Raw genomic sequence first — 22,850 nt, 5'->3', positions numbered from 1 at the left:
AAAACCGGACCAGTCCAAAAGATAATAAGATAACAAAACCAAGCATGCACATAACCAATCAATGCCAAAGTAGAAATATGTCCAAAAAAAAAAAAAAAAAAAAAAAAAAAAAGAAGAAAAAAAAAAAGAAAAAGCATCAAAGCCAATGACCATGCCNCCAAAAGATAATAAGATAACAAAACCAAGCATGCCCCCAACGAATGCATGTGACAGCGGAAAAAAAAAAAAAAAAAAAAAAAAAAAAAAAAAAAAAGAGAAGAAAAAGAAAAAGAAAAAGCATCAAAGCCAATGACCATGCCTAATATGCAACCCGCTAAACAGCCAGAAAGTAATGATGTTAAAAGCACGCTCGAAAGATGCAAGGAGGTAAAATATTATAGGAGACGGGAACAAGAACCCTTAGGAAGGTGATGGTATGATAGTTGAGTAGGAGGGCAGAGGAAAAGATCAGGAGTAGGTGATGTGAGATGATGAGGTGCAATGGCTACCGTAAGCCACGGAGTATGACACGCTTGCTTGAGCCCGCTTTGCTAATGTCGCTGATGCTCCGAGATTTGGGTAACGTGGGTGTGTTTTCGTCCCCTTCATTATCCACGGCTGGTAGAGTGTATTTGAATGGTCTGAGAGAGGTGCTCCGTCGCGCTTGGCCAAGAACGTCTTCTACCCAAGCCTCACCCTCTGGGGTAATTGCAGCGCGTTTAGCTCGGGGCTTTGGTCCTGCAAGACCAAGAGGCATAGCAGGAGCTCCCGGGGACCCATGACGGGCTTCACTGACAGACGACATAGCACCTGCGGAGACATTTGACGATACGGATAGTCGTCTGCTGCCGAAGGCGTTGGACCCAGGAGAAAAGGAAACGTTGAGAGCATCACCGGCACTGGCTGTTCTGATATCGGCAATGTCGGAGACATTGGACGAACGTCTGGTTTTGCGGACTGCGAGAGAGGAAGACGGGCGGTTACTTATGACTGAGCCAGGTCGAGCCGGCATATTCCGTGCATTACCCGATGGAACTCGGCTAGCAGGTGGCGAGTATGATGGGGAGTCGCGGGATGAGAGACCCTCAACTTCAACGCGAGGCGTCTCAGATACATGGCGACGTCCGTGATGGATCGCATACTCTCGTAGATATTCGGCCAAATCCGCCCATCCGCCACCAACTCTAACCATCACACGTTCTCCGTTTTCACCAACAGTCCGTACGAAGAGCTTGGTAGGGGCGGACTTCCCGCCACGGTGAAGGTGGTAAAGCTTCACCGAACTCTCTTCGGGGGCATGGGAGTGTCTCCTGCGACCAGCGGTGGGTCGCAGGCTAAGCGAAGGGGTGGGGGTGAAGCTGCGCGAAGGAGTGCCCTGAGGCGAGTCTGAGCGAAATCTCTCCCGTCTGAATGGCACGGAGGACGCCACAGAAATAGCATCGTCGTCTTGGTCGGCTGGAACCAGATGAATGTGACCGGGAAGGGAAGTCAGGATGGAGTTGATTTTCACATCCATTTGATCCTTGGGTCGAATCAGTCCTTTGTTTATAGATGATGATCGAGACTTGGCTTTGCCCAGGGCAGGTCTTGAGTGGCCGGTTTGGGTATTCGACTTGTAAGGTCCAATGCTTTCGAGGCTAGGATGAGCAGTCAACCGTTTCTTCAGGCGGGCCGTGGTTGTGTTACTTAATGGCTCAACGCGCGTTTTGGGGGAAATTTCCTTATACTTCTGGGACTTGGGTTGCGCCTCAACAGAGGCGTCAGAATCGGGTCCAGAACTGTCTCTACGCGTAGTAACACGTTCCTGCCCTTGCGATCGTTCCATATCGCTGGTTGAGGACGCAGATTTAGACTTTCGGCGTCTTTCTGTGGGCGTGTTCTTCTGATGCCCTGCAACTCTAGCGGCTGAAGGATCCTCCTCATTGCCAGATCCTGTGTCGTAGTTGACATCGAGACTTTCGTTTATGAAACGTTGCAGCGGTAAGCTGAGTGTCCTGTTGTGCGCGAAGGCGTCCCGCGGGGAGGGCTTTTGGGCGTCTAGATGGAACAGGCGGTCTTCGCGTAGGGAATGGCCATTGCTCTGGCGCGCAGGTTTGGACGGTCTGTAGTCCGCTGGGAAATGTGGTGGAGTCTCAAGGAGCAACGGTGTCGCATTTGATGAAGAAGTTCGTGGCTCAGGAATTTCTGGGCTCGACACAAGGGAAGGATAATCCGACACTGAACCGTCAGACGCGTTGGATGTCCTTCGAACGCGAGATTTCTGTTTCTGTTTGTCCAGATCCAGCCGACCAGGGCGAGTCTTGGACAGCTTGATAGGACTTTCCAAGGGCTTCTTCGGCGTGTTATTCTCGTCTCTGTCAGACTCTTCAGGATCATGTTGCTCCGTGGGAATCTTGCTGTTATCATTGGGTACAAAAAGGTTCGGAAGTGCTGCCACATTATCGTTCGAAGGGGTGACGCAACGCTCAGTAGACCTTGGAGTATCAGGCCCAGGTGAGGTTTTAGTTGCAACATTATCCGTGGCAACAATTTCGTTGTCTGCAGGCGAAGGTTTAGGGTGGTCGTTCTCAATAATTGGCTGGAGCTCTTTGGAATCCGAGAAGGCGCCATAGTGCTCAGGGTGAGGAGAGTATTCGGTCACAACAGGCTCAGAAACAGGCTCAGCAACAGGCTCAGCAACAGGCTCAGCAACAGGCTCAGCAACAGGCTCAGCAACAGGCTCAGCAACAGGCTCAGCAACAGGCTCAGCAACGGGCTCAGCAACAGGCTCAGCAACAGGCTCAGCAATGGGCTCAGCAATGGGTTCGGGTCCTTCAGCAGCCTTCGACGATTCGCTACCCATAGACGATGCAACAGCATTTTCGGATATAGGCTCAGATGCGGTAGAGGCCTGGGAAGGTGGTGAGTTAACCCCGGCGTCTGTTTTTGATGGAGAATTTTCAGCTGGAGGAGATTGCTCTGCGGGAGATAATTGTGCTGAGGATTGGGTCTCTTGGGCTTCAGGGTCCACTCGCGCCAGGTCGGTTCCTGGAATACCTGTCGAAGTAATATCGGGACTCGCCAAGGATTTCGCTTCTATTTGAGCGCTGTCTTCGGACCGGGTTGTTGTGGAGAGTAAATTGCTATCAGCGAGGGAGCCCACAAGTTCCTCGGGACTTGAGTCAGTGAGGCGATTATTGTCTGGATTTGTAGACTGAGGTCGAGACTCATCGGTGGATACCACATTAAAAGACTGGATCGTCTCATTCTCGGGTGCGTCTGATCTCACCGGTGGCTCCATGTTCATATGTTCGAAACTGTCGTTGGACTCTTTGGGAAGCGATACAGTCTCCTCTGTGGCCGTTACGTCAACAGGGGATGGCGATTGCTTCTCGTCACGCTCCAGGACACTCTGCTGTTCGTTAGAGCGCAGGGATAACGAACGGTTTAACTCTGGCACATGCACTAGCTGTTCAGCAGGCGAACCATCAACCGAATAGGGCAGGATGTCCGCGTCATGATCAACAATATCTTGCGGTATACCAGCTGTTGTTATATCTGCAGAGCCAGGCACGTCGGTACCTGCATCTAACTGTATAGCCTGGACTGATTCTAGACTCTCCCCCTTTGTAACTGGATCAGAAGGTAATGGCGAAGGAGATTCCGGAACGCTTCTTGCTTCTATCACGGAAGCATCATCGATACCACGCGCATTTCGGGAAGGAGATTGATCAAAGGGACTGCCAATTTCTTCGGCGATAGTTTCCATTGGGAGAGTGCGTCCAATTTGCAATACAGCCGGTCTAGTCTGGAGCTCAGGTTCAAGCTCCGACTCAGGCTCCGACTCAAGCTCAGGTTCAGGCGCAATAACAGCATTTAGTTGGCTAGGAGGCTCTCCTGACGGGGACCCGACGGGCGAAACTTTGGCGGCCTCGGCGGAATTTTCCGCAAGAAATTTATTCTCGGGCATATCCTGTTCGGTAATATCCGGTTGGAGCTTGTCGTTCTCTCTTAAACGAGCTGATAGTCGGCGCCATTCGTTTTCAAGGGTCTGCTTTTCAGCCTGCATAACCCAAGATGCAAAGTCCGCCTCAATAGTTTCCAGGTCGTCAATCCAGTTCTCAGGAAGAGAATCCTCTCGTCCGTCCAGGGAATCCAGTATCCGGTCCATCCTCCGACCCGCTGATAACACTGTTGACTCCAAGGTAGCCCGTTTTGCATGGTAGTTGGAAGATGAATACAAAAAATCGCTCTCAGTCGGGGGAACCGAAGACTTCAACAAATCGAGGGCGGAATTAAGCTCCGATCTAGCAAATTTCAAGCTCAGTAGTAACCCGGGTATTTGTTTAATAACCAGCAGTCGTACATCCCAGGTAGACAACAACGCGTTCAAACGCGATAGCAGCGGCAGGGCTCGCAATATAGTAGCAGTAATGACAGCGGTGAAGTCACTCAATTGAACATAGTTGAGTGGGGGAGGCACGGACATGGTGCTGTTCGCTGACGAAGGCCGAGAGCGGCCTGGAATGTGGGCATTGAGGACGTGCTCCTTCAATTCTTCGACGTCCAAGCTATCCATCCCATCACGAATCTCTTCGATACGTCCCTCATGTTGCTGAACAACAGCCGCCGGGAGGCTTCCGCAGTACCCTGACTCCTCTGCGTCGGGCGGGGGGATAAACCCCTTTCCAACCTGGGCATCCGGTCGTTTTGGCCACTCCCACGCGCGTACCTCTCTATACCATTGTCCAAGGTTTTGAGCTGCTAGTGCAGCGCGTATTCCGAGAGCTCGTTCTGTTGACGAGGCCTGGGCGATGCTCGTGGATAGGATATCGTGCGCGGCCTGTTCGTGACTAGGCACAGCATCGGTCGACGAGAGGGCCAGCAGAGTCGATTCTGGCGACAGGTTTCCGAGGAGAGGGTCCACAACGTGATACTTGGGTACAGTCAGGCGATCTGATGTTTTGGGGGCCAACGTGGGGGGCGCCTGAAACGGCCGGCGAGGTGGACTGATGCGGCCGCTCGCCATGTCGTCGGCCTTTGTCGGGCGGGGTAGAAGGCGTCAAGGTTCGGCAATATATTTCTAAATCTGAGTTCAACACCGGAGGTTGATTAACGGAGGTCGCGCAGCGAAATCGACAATATGGGAAACGAAGCGTGGATGAAGAGCAAGCATGCTGAGACGCGATCTCATGAGCCCGTCTAGCGACAGTGGGAGGAAGTGGCAGCAAGACGAAGGAGCAGAAACCGAAGGGGAGGTATAGAAAAGGACTAATAAAAAGGATATGAGAGTGAGTTTGGAGAGGGGGGATGTTGGAGGTTGGAGCAGGAGTGAAGTGGTTGTGCAGGCGGTGGTGATAGTTGGAGGACGGCTGGATCGGGGGGAGGAACGAGCGTCAAGAAACGAGTGGATGGCAGGAAGTCCAGCTGTGTCAAACGCAGAGGGCCCAATCCGTATAATAAGCAGCCAATAGGTTCAGACCTTGCAATGTGGACGAATGGTTCTTTTTTTTTACGATCTCGCTCGTTTTTTTACAACGCGTCGGGTGGAGCGGCGCCAAAAGGGGTCGGCAAACGCGCACTATTTGCCACTAGTTGTACAGCTTCTATTTAAATAAGACAAAACAGGAATTACAAAAACATTGCCTGCTCAACCTGCCCCACACTGCGCCATCGCAGTATAGCACAAAAGTGACAAAACAGGAAAGCAGGGACGGCACAGGGCACCAGAAGGCAAGGTGAGTGTTTCAGGTCGATGGTGGATCCTGCCCCAAATGTGTAAGGAGGGTTGTCTCAGGTAAGGAAGAGGTCAGAAAGGCTGAAACTATGAAAGCTTCCAGAGCAGAAGAAGATTTATGTGGATCAGTACCAACATTCTTCATGCTGGTACACATCCTCTGGCCCGTATCATCCGCTCCGCAATCTCTCGCAGCCTTACCAACGAAAGCTCCCAAAAGTCCGCCGCGTTCCGCCCCGGGAAAACACCAGATACACCAAAGAGCTCCCCACGGGTCACTCGAATGCCGGCAAGGCCCCCTCCGGGGATAGGAAAAATACTCGAACGAAGCCGTTCGCTTGTATTGCCCGCTGGAGTCCGCTCGTAGACGCGTAACTCCCCTGCCACACGATTGTGGGCTCGTTTGGACCATTTGAACAGTAAAACCAGTTGGACATTCGGCCGCCCTCCCACAAGCAACAACTCCATATCACCAATCAAGGCTGGCCAATTTTCAGACCATCCCGACTCCGCCGCTACAGAAGGAAGTGTATCTGAATTCGGGAGAATGGCCCAATCGGGCTCCTTCCTGGAACCCACATAGGGGTATGCAAAGCCCTCGAACGCTCGGAGATGTCAGCCCTGAGCCAAGCCTTTTGTATGACTTTCAAACAACTGCAGTATAATATTACTCACTTGTTCCAACCACAGTCAATAAATGCTGGCCTTCTTCCTGAGACAAGAAGCCTGAAACCTGCATTATCCTCATCTCCAATGATAGCCACATCTGGGGGACATCATGAATCCGAGTTGGTATTACTCGAGCTGTGAATGTGTGCGTGAGGGAGTTATAATTCATGCTAAAGAAACATTAGTAAATCCTATCAAGCTATAACTGCGGATTTGGTGTGGACCTACCGTGGTGTAAGGTTTTCAATACTATGATCTTCTGAAAGCGCGTCGAAAACGGAGGGCCCGATACTTGGAGGAATATTACTGAACGTGAGTTCCGCGTTATCGGTCGAGGCTAAAATCGCAGTTCTGATCTCGGAGAAAGTTCTATACGGAGATGAGGTAGCGTTCGGCAGAGTGGTGTTGCTCCGGAGAGCTCGAGGGATGTTTGGATCCCCCATGGTGGTAAGTTCACGTTCAGAGGTAACACTTTCAAGTGAAACGAGAAAGAAAACGAGGAACTGGAGTTGAAAGAAAAGGACATGGTCAACGAGAGGGGCCAACACAACCTTCTGACAGAATTGGCTCAGGACAGTTCCGTATAGTAGCAACGTAAGTTACTGCAGGTGGCAATACATGCACGTGACGGCGAGTCATGCTTTTGGTACCACAGGTGAGTGTAGTACAGTGCAAGGGCTGCGTTTAATCCTGAAATGGGTGGCACAAAACTGTGCATAGGCGAGGAGGCTGCCTTTGCATTGATGTTGACGTGGCCCTGATGGTCGGAACTTGGAAGAAGCAAAGCAGGCACAGCCGGTAGGAGATTTTGCTGCAGGTTCAGAGTCGGTGTGCCTGCGGCAGGTGAATTCAGATGTGTGCTTTTGGTATTGCAGCCAAGTAAAGCATTGTGTTCTCTGCTGTGGAGTGTTGTAATGCAGGCGAATGTATTAAATTCGGTATAAAAAACCTCATCCTGTAATAAAAATGACAAATTCAGCCAAAACCGGAGTTATAAACAATTCCATAGCCCTGGCTGGGATGGTAAATTTTAGATACTTCCGACTTTTGTTGGAAAATGAAGTTGGGAGGATGTTGAGAGATGGACTTCAGCCTGGAATGTTGCCTGGATCGGATTCCCCACAACTCTGCCGAGTTCTCGAACCTCTCGATTTCAACGTCCGCCTCGAATTTCATCTTTCGAGCGTCGTCGGTATCTACATCTGATCCAGTCCATCCAGGAAATGCAACAATGAAAACATGCGTTTCCGCACTCAAGTGGTCAACACCGCCACCCTCACCAGTACGTGTCGCGTCGTTTCGCGTACCTCTTACTAGACTCATCTAATCACCACCACCAGAACTGGTCGGCTCCCTCTCCTCGCTAGGAAAACTATGTTGGATGCGCCTAGAGGAGTCTGTGGTCCGCTTCACCATAATCCCCGATCACGGTACCCAAGTATGGGCCGAATTACCTGTTGTATGCTCTCCGCGCTCACAATCATTATCCTGTCTCAAAACCCAGAATTAACAACCACCCAGGAATCCATCTTCGAGGATACAGACTATACCCTCGAATCCAACACAGGGGTAATAAACCTCGAAGTCCCGCTCTCGGCGCTCCATCGCGCTCTCCGCTCCGCTGCCTCCGCAAAATGGGTGCAGCTGCGTTTAACGAAGAAGGGCAAAGTCCCTCTCCTGGCATTGACGATTAAATCGAAGAGCTGGGCGAAGGGCGCGAACCCGCTCGGTATTACCAATTCAAACACCGGCGGTACTACCAATGACCTTAACGAAACGCCCTCGGCTTTCCCTGCTGAAGAACCAACCAGTGCTGGTTTAATGGGACCCCCAGCAGCACCAGCTACAGGGCGGCGCGAGCGCGAAACATTCATCACGCAAGAAGTCCCCGTGAAAGTGCTCCATGAAAGCGCCGTCGAGGGTCTACACGAGCCTCGATGCCGCGATCCAGACGTCCACATTATCCTGCCCGATCTATTCCAGCTGAAAAGTATATCCGAACGATTCACGAAACTTGCCGCAGATTCTTCACCCAAGGCCGCTGCCGCTGCAGTGCAAATATCATCAACCCAGAACTCTGACCTCCCAGGTGGGAATGTAGCGGGTGTTTCGCCGAAACTTGAGCTATCGGCTAACATGCATGGTTCGCTTCGGCTTGCCATTGCCACCGACGCGCTGCGCATCTCGAGTGTGTGGAGTGATTTGGTGAATCCGGCGCTTGATCCGAGCCAGCTTTCGCAGAGCCAGTTGGAGCAGCTACCCAGTGAACGCATGAGGGCATTGCCTGGGGATGATGAGGCTGGATGGGCCAAGGTAAAGATTGATGGAAGGGATTGGGCGAGAGTGCTTAGTGTAGGAAGGTTAAATCCGAAGGTTGTTGCTTGTGAGTTGTCCTCCGTTCTCTTGAGTTTGTCGCGTTGTTCTAATTAACCTTGCTGACAGGCTTTGTCCACGAAACCGCCTTGGTTCTTTATGTATATCCTCCCAGTGGCTTCGGTGAGGAGGATGCTTGTTTAACGGTGAGTTGATTCAGTCCCCCAGTCAGCTATATATGAATTACAACTAACGAAAACAGTATTATATCAACTCCTACCTGAATTAACGAGTCAAGCTATATAGTCTACGTTGGTCTTCAATAATAAATATGGTAAATGCAGGTCATCAGGTAGTATTATTATATTAAACATCGTGCTTCATAAGCAAGCACCCAGGCTCATCTTTGTAGAAGAACCCTCTAGCACTGCGATCATGACATCGACACAGGAAACAACAAAAGAAAATAGTTAAAATAAAATAAAAAAATCGTGGAATCAAAACATGGGGGAAGAAGAGGAAGGGGGTTTATTTGTACATGAAAAGCATATAGCGAAGATGCAAGATGACAGACCAATTCAGTCTTGCCATCAAAGAACGCCTGAAAAAGCCAGGCCATACACACTGTAGATATGCATGGCATGCAAGTTTGCAACAATTGTAGCTGAATGTTCAGCAATGCAACAAGGGTATACACTTCACAATATGCAAATACAAGGGAAATCTTGGGGTATTATGATGCGGAGTTTGGTAGCAGATGTTGAAAGTATCCGCAGTGCGTTTATTGCGCCATCACGTCGACATACCGGCCCTTCTTTCTGCCGCGGCCGGTGTTGCCTTTACGAGCTGCTGGCGCCCCGAGCAAGTCGTCAATTGAACTAGCGTGGCTCAATGAAGTGGAAGGCCTGGGAGGTCCGGCAGAACTTCCTGGTCGGGATGAAGCACCCCCGGCAGGTGGAACAGCGCCAGTAGAGACAGACCGTGCAGGTCCGAACGCAGGTGTAGGTGGAAGACCAAGTGAAGATGATGCCGGGCTGCTAGATAGCGGCGGAGGAGGAGCACCCGCGGACGAGCCAGGCCGACTGCCAGATGCTGCTGGCACAGGGGGAGGAGCCATGCTGCTTCCACTGGCACTTCTGCTGGGAGGGGCAGAGGCCTTCGGAGGCGGCGGCGTGGCGCGAGCCGGCGTAGCGCTGTTGGGGTCCTTCTTATTGACCCATTTCTTGAGATCCTCGTCAAAATAGAACGAACTTTCTTCTCCAAGTTTTGCCTTTATTGGTTTTCCGGCGGCATTTTGCTCTTCTTTGTTTCCACCACCTTTAAGCCATCCGAACCACGAGCTCTTGGCCGGTGCAGGTTTATTGGCTACAGGACATCGTTAGCAACTATTTTATTTTTCACGATGATAGAACATATAACTTACCATCAGCTTCCGCAGCCTTTCTGAACGCCTCATCAGCTTCCTTATCCTTCCGCGCCTTTTCAGCCTTCTTCAAGGACTCAGCACGCGCTGCGATGTCGTCATCGTCGTCATCATCCACGGTCGACTTCTTTCGTGGTTTCTCATCCTCGGGCTCCTCGGTTACCTCCAGTTCCGGTCCAGCCCCAAGTGAAGGAGGCTCGTATCCGGAGCCACTAGCAGGAGGCATGTATCCGTTGGGCTCGGGCTCGTTCAATTGAGGGACCGGTGGGACTGCTTTACCGAATGATTGATCGAAAGAATTATGTTGAGGCTGGTAAGGCGAATCTTGGGCAAAAAAGCCCTGCGGTGCAGATGTTGGTGGGGAATACGATTGCTGTGGCCTATCTTCATCGACAGGTGCAAGGGGCATGTATGAAGTCTGAGGGGGGGTGGACTGATAGCCAGCGGCTGGAGACCCGTAAAACGGACTTCCCGAGTACATCGGGTTCTCAGTCGCAGGGGTGTACTCCTGCGAACTACGGCGCTGTCCGAAGGGGATTCCGAATGAAGCAGATCTCTGGGAGTCCAGCGACGACCGTGCCCGACCTTGATCGGGCGACGCGTTCGGGGCGTATTGGTTATTCGGCTGATAACGCGAAGCACCCGCGCTGGGTACTGGCTGTGGTGCAGACATTGGGTACTGACCATACAAGTCCGACACAGATGGCGAACGGCTGACTGTAGGAGTACCAGACATTTTGGCAAATGGGCCAATTTCTGGCTCCCCGCCTTTGCCCGAGCCCGTTGACGCAGCGTCACTGTCGTCGCCAGCAACGAAGTTGCTGAACCTGTTCCACACCGAGGAGGAAACCTTTTCCATGCTAGGTTTCGAGATCCATGAGCCCCCATCGGCTGTAGTCTGCCTCAGGCGCGCCGATAACACATCCACTTCATCTAGCAGGTGAGCATTGTGGTATCCCGATGGCTTCGTTGAAGCTTTTAGAGTCGCAGCAATAGCGTCGCAGTATTGCTGTGCTTCAGCCTTGTGGCCTTGGTCCGTAAGCGACCACGCGTGAACAAGCTTGAACCCCAAAAGATGATGCAGCGTGGACGTGAGGGATCCAGCCAAGACAGACGTAGCATATTCATATGCTTCGGTAAGCAAAATAGCATCATCTTCTCGCAGAGCCGTTGGCGAGGAGTGAACATGGTCCGCACCCAGGAGGACAACATTCGCGTTGGGATCATTCGGACCTCCAAACACCGCCCCGTGCGAGAAAATGAGACAAATGTGAGCGGCCTCTATCCGACCATATGACAGCAGTAATCGCCCAAGGGCCAATAGTGCTTGGTGGTCTTGGGGACTCCGGTTACTTAGCACTAAGCCAAGGGTATCCTTCCAAGACTCGAGACCAGCTAGAGCATCCTTGGAGGCACCCTGACCATCGACCTTGCTAACCATTTTCAGTCCAGCCCTGGCGGATGGGGGGACAAGCTCATCCACACTTTCTTCAAAATTGCCAGCGAAGATTTCATATAAAGCAGCAAGCGACTCGGAATGGCCGCTTGAAGACCTGACCTCCCGTCTCACAAACTCCTGCACAACCTGCTTCCAAACAGCCTTGTCCAGAGTCTGGGCGATTATCATAGCATGTCCCCACAGACGGTTATCGGCCGCACTCCACACAGCCTTCTCTCGCTCTCCAAGAAGCAAATTATCTCGGATGGAAGTTAGTGACTTGGAGTCTGCAGAGTCAGATGAGGAGGTAGTATCGAGAGGCTGAGGGGTGAAAGGCTGAAGGGGGGCGCCATATGTAGGATCCGATTCAGCTGTCTGTAGATGGGGGAACAAGACGCCTCTCAGCGACTTTTGAAACTCCGGCGAGTTTTGTACGCCACCATCATGCTCAACCAGGACGCGCACCATCTTCCACAATAAGATCTTCTCGTCATGGCGCTTGTGAGAATCATGATAGCCCTGGAAGTTCTGTGGGACACCCTCATTCTCAAACGCCGCGATCCTACTAGACAGCCAAGCAACCAAATCCTTCTTCTTTGACTTGGTCTTCAGAGGGCCTGGATGTTGCACAATGCTCTCAGGGAACGGAATCAATGTGCTAAGCTGAGTTGTTTTCACTTCGCCAGGCATAGACTTGATCTTGGGGGCGCTCTGCCCTGCGCTATAACGAGGAATATGCCGAGGAAAGCAGGAGAGGACAGTGCCACCGAAGCCAAATTTTAATATAGGCGCTCCTCTCCATCTTTGGAGGGCGTCAAGCTCCTGCCCATCGTTCGGTGGGATGAAATCAAGTGATTGCGAGATCGCACGAGTATGGGTGGAGCTTTGGACGGGTGCATAGACATTGCCGGCCTTTGTTGGAGAGGTAGGCGCATGAACGGATGCAGGCCTTTTGAACGGCTCAACATTTGGTACCGATAGCCGAGGGCCTGGTTGCTGTTGAGTGGGAGACTGTGTCTGGGATCTCCGAGGAGGGCCGAATGACGAGGTCTGAGGTGGCGGTGCAGGTGTATATGCAGAAGAGGGGCCATTCTGGGGGTGAGCGACGCGGCGCGAAAATTCCTCTACATATGACGGAGGAGCATAGGGGTTCCTTGGTGGGGAAGATGGCTGATAACTAGATGGAGCACCTACAGCAACTTCCCCAGCGACAGGACCTGCAGAAGACTGCGGCTGCGAAGAGGGAGAAGAAATAGGAGCACTTGTATCTATGTGGGGTGGATGTATGTCAACAGGTGAAATAGGCTGCGGTAAGGATGGTTTTCGGGGGGCTTCGTCCGGTTGGTATGAAACCTTCTCATGATGGGCGAGCGGGCTCGAAGTGCGCGGTTGAAACGGTAAAGCAACACCTTGCCCAGGGATACTAGACGGCTGAGAGACGTAACGCTGCGGAGGCGGGGGGCCAGCTGCCGGTGGTGGAGCTGGCGAGTATCGAGGAGAAGCAGTTGGCTTCGCTCCAGGCTGCAATGTCGGAGGTTTCGGTGAGTATCTTGATGCAAGGCTAGGCACAACAGGTGCGCTATGAGAGCTGGGTGCCAAAGTATTCGCGTATGGCCCCAACCTGTCCGCCTCCTGTAATTGAGGTTGAGAGAGATCACCAGATGTCTGTGGTTGAGGAATAGCAACCGGTTGGGTTTGCGGCGGCGGCGGCGGCGGAATTGCAGGGCCCGTCGTGGTTGGGTTCGGCGCATATCTCCCTGAACTTGCGGGCCGAGAGCGTGCTCGAACAGGGGGCAAGGGTAGGTCCTCATAGAAGTTCTTTGGGGTAGGCACAGGGGGCGGCGCCGTTGTCTGGGGCAAAGGCGCAGTCTCAATAGGCGGTGTTGGCATTATTGACGAGGTCTGTGGAGGTGGTGGTACCGGGATACTACTGCTTCGAGGAGGGGCTGCTGTGGGCAAAGTAACAGGCTGTCCCACCACTGGTCTGGCAGCGGGTTTGCGGCGCGGAGCAAGATCTTCTGGAAGGTCATATGGAGATTTGTAACCTTCCTTGGGGCGCTCCACGAAGCTCTCCGCCCTAACCATGGGAGCAGGAGGCTCAGGTCGCGACTGAAAATAGTTTCCAGGATGAGGAGTACTTGTACCTAGAGGCGTGGGCCCAGGAACGCCCCCGACAAGGTCCGCTGTTGACGGTTGATGAGGGGTGTACGCATTCTGTATCGGCCTTGGTCTCGCGGCGCTTTGCGGCGTTCCAAATGGACTCCCAAGGCCCTGCGACGCATTATCCACGCCGTCACTGTTTATCATCTCAGCTGTATCCTGCGTCGCATCACCGGCTTCATCATCTAATAGAATATCGTCGTCGTCAAGCTCTGCCTGCCACTTCGCAGCAAGGTCTTCGTCAACCGGCGCGACATCGAGATCATCGTCAGAAAGCTCTGCTTGCCACTTGGCAGCTAGGTCCTCTTCTGGAGCCGCCGGTTCGTCGATCTTTTTCGGTGATGCCGACGCGGCAGCTGCCAGTATGTTGTCGAACTCTTCAGCAGTAGGAGAAAGTGGACTAGCAAGTATGTCCTGCTGAGCACCAAAAGAATCCATCACCTGAGAGGTACTCTTTCGGTGAATGTGGAACGGGCCTCGAGGTTCTTTTTCCGACGGCGCCTTTTGAGCTGAACTGAAAAATCCATCGTCTTCGTCGGCATCGCCGTCAAAGACGCGAGAAATCCGGCTCGGTTGTTGCTGCACAGGTGCCTCGACCGGGCTTTCCATCACCTCATCCAGCAAAGGTAAGCCCTCTTCAAACCTCGATTCTTCTGGAGGGAAGTAGATCGGCTTTGTTTGTGTCTTCAGTTGGTCAAAAAAGTCGTCCTCTCCATGATCAACACTCTTAGGGCTTCCCCAGAGGTCGTGGTTTGTGCTAGCGATTTCTCCGTTCACAGATGCAGGGTGGTCCGCCGAGTCCCGGCGATTGGGCCACTGTGCATCTGGGTAGTCACGCGAACCTTGGGCAGCGTTGTCGGACGTGTCCTCTCCGATCTGGTGAGTCTGCACTTCTGCAACATACCCCTCCTGCATCGGATGTGAACTGTCATCTCCAGCCGTCGACTCGGGTTCGAAAGGGTTTGGCTCCTGGCTCTTACCACCGGCGGCAGAAAACAGTTCCGCGGCCTCTTCCCGGAACTCTTCGCGCGTTTCGGGCTGATCAAAGTGTTCGTTCGACCTCGTTGATTCCTCTGTAGTGGTTTCTATAGGCGCGGTTGGCTCGGCATTTGAGGTATCATCCGCACTCGAAATGGAGTCTTGCACAGTCGGTAGAGAAGGGGGTAATGACACGGGTTTGTCTTCCGTGGTCGCGACGGGAGTCTCATTATCGTCCGACCGGAGCGCCGGATTCCACGAGGCGGATACCTCGCTATGTTCCATATCTGCAGAATGCTGGATCTTCCATCGGTGATAGAGAGTCAGACGCCAACTTGACACGTTTTCAGCTTCGGGGATACTCACTCAGCCCGAGGATCGCAAGTCGCTCAGAGAGGTGTTGATTTCGGCGACATGAAAAAAAGAAAAGAAATCAAAGAGAACTATGTGTAAGGAAAATCAAGTACAACTTTGCGAATCAGAAAAGCATTACAAGAGATAAGGAGAAACTTCGCACTTCATGATTGCGTGGCGAAAACAACTATCGAGGCGCTCCTGACGCTGATGTGATTAACTGCTTCGGGCGCCGGGGAATCATCTTGGGGGCGGAGTCGCCCGGCAGAACTCCTGAAGGGGCCACATCGCAAGTTACCAGTGAGATCACGTGAGGTCAGACATCTATGAATAACAGCAAATACATTGTTCACAATGCAAGGTCTATGTACGAACACGATATGGAGTAGTGAGAAAGCAGACAACGGACGCTGATAGGTCACAAATTCTAAAAGATACATGAAAAACAAATGATCACCCTCGCACTTTCCGATAACTGGGCGGGCTCCAAGATTGCTTGATCAGCTTGGCAGCCCAAATGGGTATGATAGAGATAGCAGTCACAGCCACCACACGCCATACCCAGTCCAACGTAATCACGAACTTGAGGTCAAAGTAATCGCCCAGGAAGGGAACACTAGCAGCGTATACCAGAGCCGTGCCCAGGAGGCAGAATATCATCACAGGGTGCCAGGTCGTAACAGCAATGGCCACCATAAGCAGCTCGTTGATTACGAGAGCTGTGAACGACACACTAATGAGCTGTTTTCCGGTGATGGTGTCCAGTAGGATTTGTGACAGGCCCTGGATCACAGCACCCTGGTAGATAGAGACAGCAACCCATGTGAAGAAGGAGCGGTAGCTCAGACTGCGGCCAGTCTTGAGCTCCTTGTATAACTCGGGGTAAAGGTTGGCCAGTTTCTCATCCACGTCTTTATCTAGGACCAGGGAGAACACAGGCGCATTGGTGTAGATTGTTGCATATCCAACCATGAGCCAATTGATAAACAAGCCTTTCGGGTCAAAATGGCTAGCGATGCTGTACATGGTCTGGCACGCACTGATAATGAGACCACGGTGCATGATGAACTGCGCGAGCTTCGCGGAGCGCTTGTACGAGTTCCGACCGTGCCATACCAGTAGTTTGGTGATGTGGTGGAACTGGGTGATACTGAAATCAGCCGCGAGGGAAGCCTGGCGTCCCTCCTTTCCAACAATACCAATCCCCACATCGGCTGCTTGGATCATGGAGACATCGTTGCCACCGTCCCCAATGCAGCAGACACGCTTCTTAGTATGCTGGCGGATCAACTCCGCGACTTCGGCTTTCTGGGTTGGTGAGCATCGGCATGCAATTACAGCAGGAAGGAGAACGGCCACTGAGATGAATGCTGATCGGAATTGACTGAGCATGAGAGACAGAGACTCGCCGTCAATGAGTAAACAGCAGTCAGTCTTGTTTCGGAGGAAATCAAGGGCCTCTTGTGCAGCCGATTTGTCTTTGACTTTAGCAACAGTATGAATATACTGACCACGAGCCACCAGCTTTGCGGAAATTGCGACACATCGTGCCGTCTCCACCTTGTCCCCAGTAAGCATCCAGATTTTGACCCCGGCGTTGCGCAGAAGCTCAAGCGACGGCTTCACATCCCTCTGGAGGCGGTCTTCCACACCAGTGACACCGAGCAGTTCCAAATCATGCTCGAGGTACTCGCTAACCACCTTTGCCATGCCGATATCACGTCCTTGAAGCGAAAGAGATGCCTGTTTGTATTTGCTGGCGAACTCTTCGTACTGCAGAGCAGAAAGTCGCTTCCTTCCTACTACAAGTGTACGCAGTCCCTCGCGAGCCATGTTAGCCGTTTCCTCATCAAGCCAATCGTTGGCTGCAACGATCGAGGTCATGACGGTATCCGCTCCCTTTTGGTAGAACCAGATCTCTTCCTCCTCTGTTGGAGAGTCAAGGATGCCTTTCTCCGTATCGAATTTGACAATGATCCCCATGCGCTTACTATCAGATGTGAACGGGAAGATGTCGAGGATGCGCACCCGCACAACAACATGTCCAGTGTCGGCCGACTCGAGCACTATCGTTTGGCGGTCGCGATATGATAGCTTTAACCCAACATCCTGAGTGTAGCGTACAATTGCGATCTCGTCCGGCGATGACGCTTGGTAGCTCGTTACTTTGACACCATCTTCTTCGTCTGTGGTGGGTGTAACATTGTGGCACAAAGCAAGAGCCAAAACGATGTCTCGGACACGAGAGCCGATCTCTCTCCTCGTGCGTGGCGCCGCTCCAAGTCCAGCTTGGTTTCCAAATGCGGCCGAAGCGGTTGTCAACGTATTTCCAGCGAAGCTCTGTCGAACGTATGATGCCACTTCCTCCATCGCGTCATTTGCATAAGAGACAGTACCCACATGGATCTTCTTCAACTCCATTTCTGTGAACGTCAGCTTCATTCTTTTCTCATCTCGATTTGTCCAGGCACTCACCGTTCTGCGTCAAAGTACCCGTTTTATCGGAAAGAAGGTATTCGATTCTCCCGAGATCCTCAGGGATTGTACTCGTTCGCACCACGGTATCGGGGATATCCTTGTCCCTCTCTATAAATCGACCATATACCGTCTTCGCCATATCCAAGTTGACACGCAGACTCATAGGAATTATCGTGGAGAAAAGAATAAGATAAATCATAATGGCAACATACCATTCTTTATCATTCGTCGGTTGGAATCCTTCCAAGGCAACCAGGATTATCGACAGAGATAAGGTCAAAGCACATAGAATCTTGGTCAGGTTGTTGATCTCAAACTCCAACAACCCAACCTTGGACCGAGAGGGTGACGTGGAAAGGGCTGCCCGCGTCTGCGAGCCAGTATAAATAATGGCAGCGTATGTAATCGTGTTCGACGCAAGAACAGTGTTCGCCCAAGCAGTATTGTCTATCGAAAGCGGCGCAGAGCTGTTCTGTTCCTCATCATCCTCGTTTTCACTTCTTTCGTCCGTCTTGTCAACATGAGGATCATAGAATCCCAAGGGCGGCATCATCTCGACGTTGCCCACAAAATCATTAACTCGTTTATCTGGCCCGCTTGCGGTTATCTTTAATCGTGTGAAATCCGAAAGTGACAACGACTGAGATAGCGCAGATGGCAAACGCAGCTTCCAGTCGGTCTCACCATCGAGCTGGTCAGTTCGTATAAAAGTATCACTAGCGGAGGAGGCTTCGTTTTGATCGGCATCCGTACTCGCTCCCGGGTCCTGATTAGGAGCAGACGACGACGATTCGTTATTTGTACGGTCGATTTCGGTTGAAGCACCTGTTCCCTCGCCGTCGCGAACAGCATTGACATCGTTGGAGATACTTTTTAGAATGACAACATCCGCGGGAAGACGTTGGTTCTTGCGTACTTTCAGGACATCTCCGACTCTCAGGTCTCGAGATCTTTTGATAACCACCGGAACGTTTTCCTCTCGCGAATGCACATCCTCAACAACCGGGAAAGACCTGCCTCCACCGGATTTATCCAGAGCAAGAACAGAGAATTCCTCCGCATTTGCCTCTGCATCCCGTCTTCTCCGCCCAATATCATCCAAAGCCTCCTTTCCCAGGGATATAGCCACAACGAATGCCAAGGGTGCGATATACGTAGACATGTAGCCTATCCGTAGCACAGGAATGATCTGAGACAGGGCAACGAGTAGGAAATAGATGTTGAAGAAGAAGGAAAATTCGTTGTAAAGCGTGCGCGGGAGGAAGCTCCACGGTGTATACTTCGCATTCGAGACAATATTCGGCGGGTATTTCGTTCTCTGTGTTTGTCCGACGAGAACGTCTCGCGGCGGTTTCACTGCGGCTTCCTTATTTCCACCTCCCATGATACCACCTAAGCCAAACAACCCACTCCGTTTCAACCATCCTAGTCTAGATTTCCTTTGGGGCGTTCGCCCACCTGGGGCAAGGGAGCCACGGCGTTCGTCAAGAAGCGGCGCATCATCATCGGTATACGGTCGAGAACTTCCATGGGACGGTCGGAGACCTTCCTCCTCGCGGTCGTCAAGTAAACCAGCCGTATCCTCCTCCCCGTGTGTACCAGACATACTTCGTTTCCATAGCCGCCGATTTCCGGCACCAACGCGCAGATTCCTCAAAGCTATCCCTGGGCCAAAACTTCTTTGCTGGGGTGGGTCCTCCCTTGAAATCCGAGCTGCATTGTATGTGGATGTTGGGTCCAGTTCCTCCAAGTCAAGGTCATCGTCAGAGTCGATGCTGGCGCGGTCGTGGGCGCGGAGGTATTCGGAGGAAGGCATGGTGACTTTTTGGCTTTGGGAAAAGACAGTATCAAAGCTGGGCTCCAATATTTGAGGAGCTAAGTGTAGGCTCCAATATTGAATAAAAAGTTGTCATGTCAATGTTTTTTATGCTTCGTGGCTTCCAGGGTGTCCCGACAGGACCATTGTTGTCGTCAATATAAGCAGGCGACCAGGTTCGAAGGTATATACACTGGCGGAAATTTTCTAGCCGGGGCAGCGATAGAAGCCGACAAATACTCGCAGTAGGGGTAGTCGCAACGTACAAATAGTTGAGGAATCTCGCGGCCTATTCCCTTGTAATGCGCGACCACCGGAGAGTTAGTCACATGACAGAAACTGGCGTCAATGTGATTTGTCCCCTTGCGTTTCAGACATCTATGAGAGACCCAGCAAGGAAATTGGACTTCAATATATAGAGTACCTTAATGTCCGTTGGCAGGTACTAATTGTACTTTACAAGTTGGATAACTTTTTTTTGTTATCGCTGCCCACATGGCCCTGCGAGTTGAGAACTAACGCCCGGAGGGATCAACGTCATTCCACGGTTTGTGTGGCTAAATATATATATATATTGTTGTCTTCGACTAATTCGTAGTATTGGACCATCAACCTTCAATATGCTAGCAACATGGTTTGTTATATTGAATTATATTGATATGTCTAAGCATTCAAATTCTCAGATAAAACACTTCGAGCAAAGCACGCAATGCGAATAGCTCGCACCCACCTAAAACATGCCATGGTAAAGAGCAATAAAAGCTTCGAAAGATTCAACAATTCTGGATATCTACGCTCGAAGAATGAATGGACACGGACCAAAAGACGCAGCTAGTGGCTCGGATACTAAATGACAGTAAGAAACGAATGCCTCTCAGTACGAAGCAAAAACATAAAAGGCTCAGTCGCTGACATGACATGAAAAAGACAAGTAGAAGCATCCCACCCTGATACTGGTGTTAGTCCATGTGCCACTAACCCGACCACAAAGCACACAGGTACGTACCAGTGTTACAGGAGAGCGCCGGTAAGAACGTCGACCTGCGAGTTTGTTGTACCATGCCGCATCCAGTATTATGTTGTGTTGTAGTTGTAAGAGAGATTGTCGTTGAAGTGTTATTTCGAGGAGCGATATTCCGGAGTTCGTAGCTCAGATATTTGTGCTATTTCGTCCAGCATCTCATCTCAGCCGACCTGAACCTTGATTCATCCCGACTGGTTTTCGAACGCTAGGATCCGACAGCTGCCCTGGACTCGGAGACCGGCCGCCCTGCAGCCTAGCACGAAGTCTTTCTTGCGCAGACGACGCGCGCTCCAAAGACGGAGAGGAGCCCGCACTGGTAACGGACTGGTATGAATTGTTGCGCTGACCAGGCATCGGCCTTGCACCGCCGGGATGTAGCGAGGGTGAAGAGGCAGAAGCAGTTTGACTGGGAAGTGACGACTGACTAGATCCGGGATGCCCGCGCCCTCGTCGCAAGCTGGCCGTCTGAGATGGTGGTGCAGCGGCACCGCCTGAATCACCCCACAGATCTCCGAGCCCGCCACCCCGCCCTGAAGACACTGGTCCAGATGATGTGACATTCGAGGTTGCGATTACCCTCGCGGGAGCAGCATTGCGCTCCTTCGGATCTGGAGGAAGCCATTCCGGGAAGCGACGACCTCGCTCTATGTAGTACGCGCGGAGGACATTCGAGATGTGCGAGCAGTCTTCGTTATCGGGATCGTCTGCCTCGTCGGAGGTAATGGCTCGGCGAAGGGAATTTAGGCGTGTGCCGATATTCGAAAGGGCGGAGGAGGACGTGAACGACGAGAAATAGGAAGTCATTCTGTCGAGTGCTTGTGCAAGAAGAAATTGGGTATGAGAATGGCGAAAGGTGCCAGAGTAACTTTGTTTCGAGTCGGGTAGCTACTGTTTCAGTCCGGCACGTGATCGACTCATAGATATGAGCGCCATGCAGGGCTGAAGATCAATGCATACGTGGTTGACAACGCTAGGACTAATTTTAATTATGTACCATAGCCAAGATAACGACAAGGAAGATGTGTAGCTATATATGCAACTGCTGGGTATGACATGCCCACTCCGCGACAGCAACAAAACAACGCGATGAAAGCCGAACAACGCCAGACAAGTAAGAAAACCGTAAAAAGACCATAATGAAGGGTCTTGCTTTTTTTTTTTTTATCACCCATAGATCAGTTGGAGTATACCGGGGTTCCGCCCTAGGCGAAAAGGTTCTCCTTTCCAGCACCCTCAGTTTCATACTCGATCTCGACCTTGGGACCCTTCTTCCTCGGTTTCGGTTGCGGGGCAGTGAACTTCCTCTTGGAGCCAGGCTTCGTCTTCTTCTGCTCATCCTCGTCCGCATCTTCAGATCCGCTTTCCTCATCGCTATCTTCCTCATCCTCGTCGGAGTAGTCATCGCTCGAGTCCGCCGAGTCACCCTCACCAAGCCAATCCTCAAGATCTTCCAAATCTTCATCCTCCTCGACATCACTAACGTACTCGACCTCCCCAACACCCTCTTCCTCTTCCTCCTCCTCAAGTTCCCCATCATCCAGATCCTCATCCCTCTCGCCCTCACCCGACCGCTCCAACCCTCTAAGCACCTTCTTCCAGATACCCTCCTCCACGTTCAGCGGCCGGTCACCATAAGCCCCACTCCGTAATCTCTCAATAAGCTCCCTCTCAATCGCCCTCTCAACCTTTGCCGCGCTTTCTGCCTTGCGCTCTCTCGTCTCCTCCCTCCTCCGAATCTTAGGGGCCAACTTCGGCACGATCTTCTCCCCCAACCGCTCCTCCTCCTTCGCAAGCTTCTTCATCCGAATAGCCACCTGCGTCAGCCGCGTCAGGCGCTGCTTGCACTTGTGGATCAAGAATTTCGGCCAGTAGATCAGCCGCGCATCGAGCTGCTCTAGGGCCTTTGCGTAGTTCGACGACAGCCGCACCCGCTCCCATAGTTTGCTGGGCATATGTGCGCGCTCGATGGTCTTCATGTAAAGATACATCGCGCCGGTCTCGGGGTCGGACCGGATTGTTGCGTAGCGGGAGTTGGCTAGCGGGCAGGACTGCCGGTTGCAGAGACCAGTGACATTGTACTCATTGCGACAGAAATTTTGACCCTTTGTTGTCCTGAAGGGAGTCGAATGGTTAGTTAAATTTTCCTTCTCCAAGTGTAATTGAATTGGGCGAAACTTAGGTGAAGAACTCATCCGGCCTGGGAGTCAAACACCGCCTCGCTGGGTTGGGAACTTACTTGAGTTTGTAAGAGCAAAATTGCTGGTTAATAACCTGCCAGACGATTTCGTCGGAAGACATGTTGTTGAGTGTGAACCACACCGGTTCTGGCAGGAAAACAACAGTGGAGTTGGTAGATATAATAAGTCTCTGCGGAGGTTGCGAGCTTGTCTGCAAAAGAGAAAAAAAAAAGTTCGGATCGGTCCATCACGTGATGGTACTTGGATCTTATCGATAACGAGAATTCGAGGCCCAACGATTGGCCCGGAAACCAGAGACCCCGTG

General features: G+C 51.8%; 7 protein-coding genes across 7 annotated transcripts; 1 reads left to right on the top strand and 6 right to left on the bottom strand.

Moving 5' to 3' along the window:
• Nucleotides 1-484: 484 nt before the first annotated feature.
• Nucleotides 485-4,987, bottom strand: ASPVEDRAFT_136748 (GAS2 domain protein; the record flags this gene model as incomplete). The annotated part of the gene is made up of 2 exons (XM_040807325.1): nucleotides 485-2,722; nucleotides 2,834-4,987. The coding sequence occupies 2 exons, from the start codon at nucleotides 4,985-4,987 to the stop codon at nucleotides 485-487; spliced, it is 4,392 nt and encodes a 1,463-aa protein (XP_040670502.1).
• An 849-nt stretch (nucleotides 4,988-5,836) lies between these two features.
• Nucleotides 5,837-6,807, bottom strand: ASPVEDRAFT_86122 (uncharacterized protein; the record flags this gene model as incomplete). Its single annotated transcript, XM_040817794.1, has 3 exons — nucleotides 5,837-6,300; nucleotides 6,371-6,534; nucleotides 6,593-6,807. The coding sequence occupies 3 exons, from the start codon at nucleotides 6,805-6,807 to the stop codon at nucleotides 5,837-5,839; spliced, it is 843 nt and encodes a 280-aa protein (XP_040670501.1).
• Nucleotides 6,808-7,431: 624 nt separating this feature from the next.
• ASPVEDRAFT_173328 (checkpoint protein HUS1 family protein) lies at nucleotides 7,432-8,970 on the top strand. Its single transcript, XM_040808739.1, has 4 exons — nucleotides 7,432-7,646; nucleotides 7,705-7,823; nucleotides 7,886-8,747; nucleotides 8,807-8,970. The coding sequence occupies exons 1-4, from the start codon at nucleotides 7,604-7,606 to the stop codon at nucleotides 8,890-8,892; spliced, it is 1,110 nt and encodes a 369-aa protein (XP_040670500.1). The 5' UTR covers nucleotides 7,432-7,603; the 3' UTR covers nucleotides 8,893-8,970.
• A 488-nt stretch (nucleotides 8,971-9,458) lies between these two features.
• Nucleotides 9,459-14,961, bottom strand: sec16 (COPII coat assembly protein SEC16; the record flags this gene model as incomplete). The annotated part of the gene is made up of 2 exons (XM_040817793.1): nucleotides 9,459-10,042; nucleotides 10,101-14,961. 2 exons carry the CDS (start codon nucleotides 14,959-14,961, stop codon nucleotides 9,459-9,461), a joined length of 5,445 nt encoding a protein of 1,814 aa, XP_040670499.1.
• A 522-nt stretch (nucleotides 14,962-15,483) lies between these two features.
• Nucleotides 15,484-19,324, bottom strand: ASPVEDRAFT_136726 (aminophospholipid-translocating P4-type ATPase NEO1; the record flags this gene model as incomplete). The annotated part of the gene is made up of 2 exons (XM_040807324.1): nucleotides 15,484-17,453; nucleotides 17,506-19,324. 2 exons carry the CDS (start codon nucleotides 19,322-19,324, stop codon nucleotides 15,484-15,486), a joined length of 3,789 nt encoding a protein of 1,262 aa, XP_040670498.1.
• A 1,180-nt stretch (nucleotides 19,325-20,504) lies between these two features.
• ASPVEDRAFT_137113 (uncharacterized protein) lies at nucleotides 20,505-21,152 on the bottom strand (the record flags this gene model as incomplete). Its single annotated transcript, XM_040807355.1, has 1 exon — nucleotides 20,505-21,152. One exon carries the CDS (start codon nucleotides 21,150-21,152, stop codon nucleotides 20,505-20,507), a length of 648 nt encoding a protein of 215 aa, XP_040670497.1.
• Nucleotides 21,153-21,351: 199 nt separating this feature from the next.
• ASPVEDRAFT_810253 (ribosome biosynthesis protein MAK16) lies at nucleotides 21,352-22,818 on the bottom strand. Its single transcript, XM_040816963.1, has 2 exons — nucleotides 22,585-22,818; nucleotides 21,352-22,460 (listed from the first exon to the last, which is right to left on the bottom strand). The coding sequence occupies exons 1-2, from the start codon at nucleotides 22,644-22,646 to the stop codon at nucleotides 21,551-21,553; spliced, it is 972 nt and encodes a 323-aa protein (XP_040670496.1). The 5' UTR covers nucleotides 22,647-22,818; the 3' UTR covers nucleotides 21,352-21,550.
• Between the last annotated feature and the right edge of the window lie 32 nt (nucleotides 22,819-22,850).

Source organism: Aspergillus versicolor (genome assembly GCF_001890125.1).
Source record: "Aspergillus versicolor CBS 583.65 unplaced genomic scaffold ASPVEscaffold_8, whole genome shotgun sequence".
In the NCBI taxonomy this organism is placed as follows: Eukaryota; Fungi; Ascomycota; class Eurotiomycetes; order Eurotiales; family Aspergillaceae; genus Aspergillus; species Aspergillus versicolor.
The sequence above is the reverse complement of the archived record's forward strand: the minus strand, read 5'-3'. Positions and strand labels throughout refer to the sequence as shown.